The following is an 8,997-nucleotide window of genomic DNA, read 5'->3' as shown; positions in this document are numbered from 1 at the left end:
TACAAAATGAAGAAAACTTAAAACTACCGTGTATAAGAGAATATGGGTTTTATTCTAACATCCATAAAAATGCATTTGGCTATTGAGAAATCAGTCAATTGTTTTGATATTTGTCTGCTACAGTTAAATAAACATGCTGGTCAGATTAAAAAAAAAAATGCAGAATTCACAAAATACGAAAATGAAATGCAATGATCAATAAAAAACGATTTGTTTTTCAAAACTTTGAAGCGACTAATATTCAATGAGCTTTCTTCAGTTTCCAGTCATTTTAATGTCACGGTTTTCAAAAACAGGAAGTTGGTTCCTGTGGTGTGACATCACTTCCTAGTGAGTCCTGACTAGCGTGTTCACAGTGTGTTTTCATACGACTCCCACAAACGTTCTCTTCTGTTCCTCTGATGCCTTCTGCATGCAGAAAATCAAAACAAAAGAAAATTCAATGAAACATCAATGACCTTACCAAAAATAAGTATTCTTGGAATCAAGGATGTTTTTACTCATTTACTCAAGCCAAGAACACTTCAAATCCTTCATTATACTTTTAAGTACATCTCCTTTCAGAGATTTAGTGACCGTCACTATGTCAAGTATGCTATTCCTTAGAAGTACATAGAAAGTAGACTGAAAGTATCATTTATTATATTTTAGTTTAAAAGAAGTATAAGAATCAAGCTCGCTCTATAAATCACAAACGTGTAAACCAAACACGGCCAATTTGTTTAATATATAGTTTAATAATATGCCTATGAAGTTGTGTTGTGTGCCTGATGACATCACATCCACCCACACATTCAAAATATAACGTTTGTGTTGAAACTAGAGAGGAATCTCTGGCATGTCAATAAGTTGTGTGTGGCGATTCATTAGCGAAACAGCATTTTAAAAAGATTCAAAAGAGATTATGAATGGTTAGCTCTGACGTATAGAGACAATCTCTACTGACAGCATTTGTAGCATACTGCACATTACAAGAGAAACTCAACACGCCTTCAGTTTATAAAAACAAACAAACAGGTTCAAAATACTGAAAGTGTAACTCTAGTTTACCTCCAAACCATAAAGGCCAGACACGCAGCTATGATCGCCAGCAGCAGTAAGAAACACACAACGACAGGAGTTGTGTGTCTGTCGTCCTGCTCACACACCTCTGAAACACAGATCTCACATCAGTGCAGCAAACATCTCACAACACATCCATCAACAGCTGCTTAACGTCCTGAGCCTTAATGAAGACTAATCATGAGAATTAATGAGCTTTTACCCAAATACAATACTACAGTATTGTATTTGTAGTATTGTACAAATACTATTCTTCACACTTGTTTTATTAAATATATTTGAGTAAAGTTCTAGTGTGTTTAGTGTTCTTTATGTAGTAAGTATCTAACATCAATTTATTAATACAGTAGTCTACTAGTAAGTGTACTATTTCAATACTACTTGGGACATAATTTATAAACACATTTAAGAAGAACACATCACTTGAAAGGGATTGTTCACCCAAAAATTGGCCAAGTGCCGGGTTTTCTTGGGTTTCTGCATCCGTCTCGCGCACAAACAATTCCGCACTGATTCTTGAGAATACCCAATCGCTGATAAGCGCGGAAAGACGAGTTTGACACATGGGCTGTATGTCATCGAGTGGACTCAGTTGATTCAACATTTTTCACGCATGCGCTGTTGTGCGTGTTCCGTCTGCACGGTTTTTATTTTCCCTAGTATGGCAGTACATGGAGGATGAAACCTCTTTGGTTACTGACATTCTTCCAAATATCTTCCTTTGAAATGGATACAGGTTTGGAGGGTGAGTAAATATTGATAAAAATACAATTTTGGGTGAACTTCCCCTTTAAATGAACTTACTGTTACATCATATAGTTATAGTTAACTATTTATATTATATAAACCGGAAAGAACAATTTGATAAAGAGTTATAAATACTTGACTTAAAAGGACACTTTAGCATACTTGACTTATAAGTACATTTCTGGGAAGTACACTTTCGGATTTATGTTTAAAAGTATACCAATATCACACTTCATTAAGCGTCTGTTGTGAAACAGTAAAACGTAGGAACCCACTTATTTATTTCAGTAAATATATTTCTAAAACAACATTTGTATTGTAGTAAAACCAAAATGGATGAGTGTTAAAATTTGCCGGCTTGTCCATGCAAGAGGCGAACGGATGGAGGGCGGTGCCCTAGCAACCATTCAAAGCATGCTATCTTAACCTGCAGTGCATGCAAAACATACCATCCTACTCACACCATCAGAATGTTTGATCCCTGACACCTAGTTTAAATATAACGTCTACAGTAGTTAGTGTGATTGGTCAGGGTTGTGTCGTACCCGCCGTGTAGGTGGCCGAGCTGTAGCCCAGTTTGTTCCTCACCACACAGGTGAAGTGTCCACAGAACGTGCCGGAGACGTGCAGAGACCTTCCGTCCGCAGACACGCGGCCCACCTCCTCCGTCACCACCACATTCTCATGCAGCCAGGTGAAGGTGGGCTCGGACCCCCAGGCCTCCATACAGTGAAGAACTGAGTGTGACACATTCACCATCACGGACACATGATTCACTGCCACTACACACAAACACACATGAAACAGACCTTAAATGAGTAAAGCACATATGGGTAAAGTATACACAAATGCAATCTATACGCCCTGCACGACATCAACAGAATGTTTTGAATGTTTTTTCTTAATTTCGTTTGCACGTCACTGAGCATACGATTGTCTTCTGTCAACACAGTGAGCCAAACAGAAAGTGTTTTTATGTTATTTAATGTTAGGACTGTGTCACTGTAATGTGATGAAGGTTTAGTTCGTCTTACGATACTCTCGGACCGTCTGCTGCGCTGAGCGTCTCTGTCCGGCCTGGTTTATAACTGTGATGGTATATACGCCGCTGTCTGCAGGTTGATAACCTCTGATCTTCAGCACAGCTCCTTGTTCCTCTAATGTCACCTTCTCATCAGATGTTCTACGAGGAAACTCGGCCACTGTATGATTCTTCCCAGAGTTCTTTGCTGCGCGGTCCCATGTCACACTGGTAAGACTTTCACCGTCCAACAGGTCAATCTGTGCCCTCAGGTTGAAACTCTGCCCCTTGATGACACATAACGCCTGTTGGGTTTTAAAGCGTACGGACAAACCCTGGCAGCTCCACAACACTGCTGAACAAACAAAAATATTGATCAACATTTCATAAACACGATTTATTAAAGGATGAGATCACCCAAACATAAAAAATCTTTCATCATTTAAATCTTTGTGTCATGTATGACTTTCTTTCTTCTGCTGAACACAAAAGAAGATATTTTGAAGAATGTCGATCGTCAAACATCACTGAACCCCATTGACTTCCGTTGTATGAACACAAAACCCCTGAGACGTTTCTCAAAATATCTTCCTTTGTGTTTCACAGACGAAAAAGTGACATGTGTTTTTAATCACATGAGGATGAATAAATAATGACATCGTTTTTATTTTTGGGTGAACTATCCCTTTAAAAGAGAGGGTATGCAAATGAATGCTTGTTGTTCAAAGAAGACTATTGTCAAAGATTGAAACTAGACAATAAAAAATTTGAACTCTAAAGAACAACTCACGGCAGACATGACAAAGTAGGAAAGTCCAATAAAAGCTGAGTTGTTGCGGTTCCATGTCACCTGCGTGTAAATTACCACAACCAAATCAACATCATTCAAAATACAAATAACTGCATGTTCGTTCGAGTCAGAGCAGCTAAATTTGACTCACCTCCTCGTGTGTATGTGCAGAAACATCTTCTGTTCAAGATAAATCACGCTGGAACGGTTCACGTTGTGTGGACGGCTTTGGTTTTGTTCTCATCCGCTTCACTAAGTCAAAGGGCTATAGGCGTCACCTTGTTTTCAAGCGGTAATTTCCTTTTTCCCTTTCCTGTAGAATGTTTCCAAAGTATCCCCCTCCCACCCCATCCATTATATGTGACATACACTCAGTGTTAGTTTCAGATTTTTATTCTTTGTACAGACATGCCACGAATGAGGTAGAATTAAGTGTTTTCTGTTACTCTACAGGATATATCAGATAAAGAGAAAAAATATATGTACAACTTAGTATTGCGAGGTATCACTGTAGAGGAAAGATAGCTTAACAAACTGAAATAACCATTAAAACAACAAAAATAAAAACAATAAATAAATTATTGGTCAATTTGTTCATCCGCAGGAACTCTCTGTCTTCTGGTTGTGTAGGATTTCCAGATGAAGAACCCTCTGAAAGAAAAAGTTTGTGTGCAAAGAATTAAGCAAACATTTTCATTGTGTAAACATGCTTGATGCTTTTCAATCCTAACATTATTTGATATTTTCCCAAAAAGAAGCTATTTATAAAAAAAAACATGCTTGGAACAAAACAGCCACTGTTGCAGAATAAAATGGATTTCTTGCATTTAAAGGTTTTCAATCACGTCACCTTTCACTAGATAAATATACACAGAAGCGTATTTAGTGTGTACACCAATGGAAGCTTAACAGCCAAATAAAAGCCCATTCAAAATAATGCTCAATAATATCCCCGGTCCCAAATCAGATATATAATAAGTCTCAAAGAGTACAGAAATAACATCTTACACAACCACACAAACAAGGAGAGCAAGGAAAAGTCCAACAATCAGTCCTCCGTATCTAGAACAGGGCTGGGATTCTGATGAAGATCAAACACATAAACAAATACAGTCAAAACAAAATCACAACATTCTGTGACAATTTTCTTTAAAGTGACTAATTCGCATTCAGTGACGGATTTAGACGCTTTCTTATTTCTTTGTTTACAATTATCCTATGTTTTCGTATGATTCACATGCATCTTACACATTCACACAAATTCAACAGAATCTCGAGGGAGTTCGGGCTAAAATACCTACCGGACACACACTTTGGATCCTACCATTTCATTTTGCTTGGTCAAATATGAAATCTGAGTCAGTAGCTCTTATTTTAAATGTTTGTCGCCGTTTATCTGATCAGTGAGAATTAGGCCTGAATGAATAAAATAAATAACAACAATACGCTTTACAATTGACTTTGTTTATCTACAGATGTGTGTCATTCATGTCCCACTTGAAATGAAATAGGCTTTACTTTCTCTACGCAAACTGTAATTTCTTATGTTTATATTATTCTGTTTACACTTGAAAAAATAATTTACTCACTTCCGAGTTGTTCCAAATCTGTATACAGTAATGATTTTGTTCTGATGAGCACAGAGAAAGATATTTGTAAGAATGCTTACAACCAGACGGATTGTTCCCTCCATTGACTCCCAAAGTAGGAAAAATACAATGGTAGTCAAAAGTTGCTGTCCTACATTCTTCCAAATATCTTCTTTTGTGTTTAATTTTGTGTTAAAAGTCATTTTTCCTACTATGGGAGTCGATGGGTGGCAAGATCTGTCTGGTTATAAGCATTCTTCCAAATATCTTCCTCTGTGTTCATCGGACCAAAGAAATGTATGGAGATTTGGAACAACTAGGTGAGTAAATGATGGCACAATTTTCATTTTTGGGTGAAGTATCCCTTTAAACATAATGGATTTGATGATGTATAAAATGTTTAGTATTAGTAATGATTTGTCTTATGTTTGTTCTACAATGTATGTGAAACTGCTTTGCAACAGTGTAAGTTGTAAATATGAACAAATATTTCTTAACCTGGGATTGTCTCTGTCTGATAATGTGTTATAGATATTCCCAAACTGCTGTTGATGACACACGTGTAGTTCTTTCCCTTAACTTCGGAGATGTTGAGTCGTTTCCCATCGTCAATCAGCGCCATTTGATCGGTTACCATGACATCATCCACCATCCATGTGAACTGAGGGCTGTCCCATTGTGTCAAGCCGTTGACCTCAACAAAACATTCCAAAACACTTTCGATAGATGCTTTCGGAGGCTCGTCTGAAATAAAAGAAAGAAACATGACCTGTTAATCCAGTCATCTGTAATCATTGAGTTCTGCATGATGACCTTACAACTTAATTAAAGCCACGCTTGTGAAGAAAAGATGTAAAACAGCTGCTAGGAGAGTCAGATGATAACATTTGAATACTGTATGTAAAGTCTCAACGTACTTACCGATCTTTTTGACTTCTATGGAGGCAAGGTCCTGTAGACCAGTGCTGTCGGTTACAGTGACCTTATATGTCCCGAAATCATCTGACCGTACATGATGGATCCGCAGCAGAAAATCACTCTTCTCCAGAGATATTCGGTCGTTCTGTGAAATCCTCACGTTCTCAGAGCCTCTGTCACACTCCCACGTCACCATGTCAATCTTGTCATTTTGATCTTTTACAAATTCAGCCTCCAGAACCAAAGTCTGGCCCACAGCCACATGCAGCTGACGTCCCATTTTGAAGCGGACAGACACCGATCCTCGAACAAACAATGGCACTTAAGACAAATATTGCGTATTTAATATTGGTAAGTTATAATTCTTGAAGTGTACACAAAGGTTTTATTGAGAACTATTTAATTCAATATCATCTGACTCACTCTGAGAAATCAAACAAACAAACAGAATCCAGACCAGCTTCCATAAAGACATGCCACCTGACAATATATAAAGATAAATACAGATAACAGCATAAAACCTTTACTAAATAATCACTTAGATAACCTGGAATGATTAACGACGGATAACGTTTTCAGTTTTCTTCTAATATAAATCCGGTGAGACCCACGTTTGTTTTATTCTTAGGTCAAAATAATGTTATTTAATATTTATAATTACCTCGCTTTTCGAAGCATAAATCAAGCGTTTTGCTGTGACGTTACCTCAGTGATTTATTTCAGCGTATGATGATGAGCTCCAACTAAGAAAACGGGCGGGGCGGAGCCATACAGGTGAGCTCATGACATGCGTGTGATCGACATAACGCGAGGCTGCACGTGACGACAGGCATATGACAACAAAATACCGCGAGAGCGATTGGTATTCAGTGCATTTGTCAAAAGCTAAAGAATGAATCTAATATTACAACACTTTCTGTTTGATTACATTTTTTTAACTTTTAATGAATGAATCTATGACGCTGTTTTAGTGCCACGTTAAAAATAAAATAAAATCCAAGATTACGAGAATACAGTGGAAATGTTATGAGAATACAGTGGAAATGTTATGAGAATAAAGTCGAAATGTTACGAGAATACAGTCGAAATGTTATGAGAATAAAGTCGAAATGTTATGAGAATAAAGTGGAAATGTTATGAGAATACAGTGGAAATGTTATGAGAATAAAGTGGAAATGTTATGAGAATACAGTCAAAATGTTATGAGAATACAGTGGAAATGTTATGAGAATACAGTGGGTGGAAATGTTATGAGAATAAAGTGGAAATGTTATGAGGAAAAAAAAGTAGAAATGTTATGAGAATACAGTCAAAATGTTATGAGAATAAAGTCGAAATGTTATGAGAATAAAGTGGAAATGTTATGAGAATACAGTCGAAATGTTATGAGAATAAAGTCGAAATGTTATGAGAATAAAGTGGAAATGTTATGAGAATACAGTGGAAATGTTATGAGAATAAAGTCGAAATGTTACGAGAATACAGTCGAAATGTTATGAGAATAAAGTCGAAATGTTATGAGAATAAAGTGGAAATGTTATGAGAATACAGTGGAAATGTTACGAGAATAAAGTCGAAATGTTACGAGAATACAGTCGAAATGTTACGAGAATACAGTGGAAATGTTATGAGAATACAGTGGAAATGTTACGAGAATAAAGTCGAAATGTTACGAGAATACAGTCGAAATGTTACGAGAATACAGTGGAAATGTTATGAGAATAAAGTCGAAATGTTACGAGAATAAAGTCGAAATGTTACGAGAATACAGTCGAAATGTTACGAGAATAAAGTCGAAATGTTACGAGAATACAGTCGAAATGTTACGAGAATACAGTGGAAATGTTATGAGAATACAGTCGAAATGTTATGAGAATAAAGTCGAAATGTTATGAGAATAAAGTCGAAATGTTACGAGAATACAGTCGAAATGTTACGAGAATACAGTGGAAATGTTATGAGAATACAGTCGAAATGTTATGAGAATAAAGTCGAAATGTTATGAGAATAAAGTCGAAATGTTATGAGAATACAGTGGAAATGTTACGAGAATAAAGTCGAAATGTTACGAGAATACAGTCGAAATGTTACGAGAATACAGTCGAAATGTTATGAGAATAAAGTCGAAATGTTATGAGAATAAAGTGGAAATGTTATGAGAATACAGTGGAAATGTTACGAGAATAAAGTCGAAATGTTACGAGAATACAGTCGAAATGTTACGAGAATACAGTGGAAATGTTATGAGAATACAGTGGAAATGTTACGAGAATAAAGTCGAAATGTTACGAGAATACAGTCGAAATGTTACGAGAATACAGTGGAAATGTTATGAGAATAAAGTCGAAATGTTACGAGAATAAAGTCGAAATGTTACGAGAATACAGTCGAAATGTTACGAGAATAAAGTCGAAATGTTACGAGAATACAGTCGAAATGTTACGAGAATACAGTGGAAATGTTATGAGAATACAGTCGAAATGTTATGAGAATAAAGTCGAAATGTTATGAGAATAAAGTCGAAATGTTACGAGAATACAGTCGAAATGTTACGAGAATACAGTGGAAATGTTATGAGAATAAAGTCGAAATGTTATGAGAATACAGTGGAAATGTTACGAGAATAAAGTCGAAATGTTACGAGAATACAGTCGAAATGTTACGAGAATACAGTGGAAATGTTATGAGAATACAGTGGAAATGTTACGAGAATAAAGTCGAAATGTTACGAGAATACAGTCGAAATGTTACGAGAATACAGTGGAAATGTTATGAGAATACAGTGGAAATGTTATGAGAATACAGTCGAAATGTTATGAGAATAAAGTCGAAATGTTATGAGAATAAAGTCGAAATGTTACGAGAATAAA

General features: G+C 36.3%; 1 protein-coding gene across 3 annotated transcripts; it reads right to left on the bottom strand.

Moving 5' to 3' along the window:
• Nucleotides 1–31: 31 nt before the first annotated feature.
• Nucleotides 32–7,028, bottom strand: si:dkeyp-97a10.2 (uncharacterized). Of its 3 annotated transcripts, XM_056762184.1 has the most exons (11): nucleotides 6,789–7,028; nucleotides 6,551–6,607; nucleotides 6,131–6,448; nucleotides 5,708–5,953; nucleotides 4,629–4,701; nucleotides 3,772–4,271; nucleotides 3,621–3,680; nucleotides 2,844–3,185; nucleotides 2,355–2,591; nucleotides 1,051–1,150; nucleotides 32–408 (listed from the first exon to the last, which is right to left on the bottom strand). In XM_056762184.1, the coding sequence occupies exons 7-11, from the start codon at nucleotides 3,673–3,675 to the stop codon at nucleotides 351–353; spliced, it is 792 nt and encodes a 263-aa protein (XP_056618162.1). In that variant the 5' UTR covers nucleotides 3,676–3,680; nucleotides 3,772–4,271; nucleotides 4,629–4,701; nucleotides 5,708–5,953; nucleotides 6,131–6,448; nucleotides 6,551–6,607; nucleotides 6,789–7,028; the 3' UTR covers nucleotides 32–350. The 3 variants fall into 3 exon arrangements, with proteins under 3 accessions (XP_056618162.1, XP_056618164.1, XP_056618163.1); XM_056762186.1 differs by having other exon boundaries at nucleotides 2,844–3,182; nucleotides 3,772–4,701; nucleotides 6,789–6,974; XM_056762185.1 differs by lacking the exons at nucleotides 5,708–5,953; nucleotides 6,131–6,448; nucleotides 6,551–6,607; nucleotides 6,789–7,028 and having other exon boundaries at nucleotides 3,772–5,698.
• Between the last annotated feature and the right edge of the window lie 1,969 nt (nucleotides 7,029–8,997).

Source organism: Triplophysa dalaica, chromosome 12 (genome assembly GCF_015846415.1).
Source record: "Triplophysa dalaica isolate WHDGS20190420 chromosome 12, ASM1584641v1, whole genome shotgun sequence".
Lineage (NCBI taxonomy): Eukaryota > Metazoa > Chordata > Actinopteri > Cypriniformes > Nemacheilidae > Triplophysa > Triplophysa dalaica.
This window is presented reverse-complemented; position numbering and strand designations above follow the sequence as displayed.

Coding starts and splice junctions, on each gene's coding strand:
- si:dkeyp-97a10.2 (XM_056762184.1), bottom strand. CDS start 3,675: ATGGAACCGCAACAACTCAGCTTTTATTGGACTTTCCTACTTTGTCAT. Junction 3,186..3,620: donor CCTACTTTGTCATGTCTGCC/GTGAGTTGTTCT, acceptor TTGTTTGTTCAG/CAGTGTTGTGGAGCTGCCAG. Junction 409..1,050: donor CTGGCCTTTATGGTTTGGAG/GTAAACTAGAGT, acceptor TTCTGCATGCAG/AAGGCATCAGAGGAACAGAA.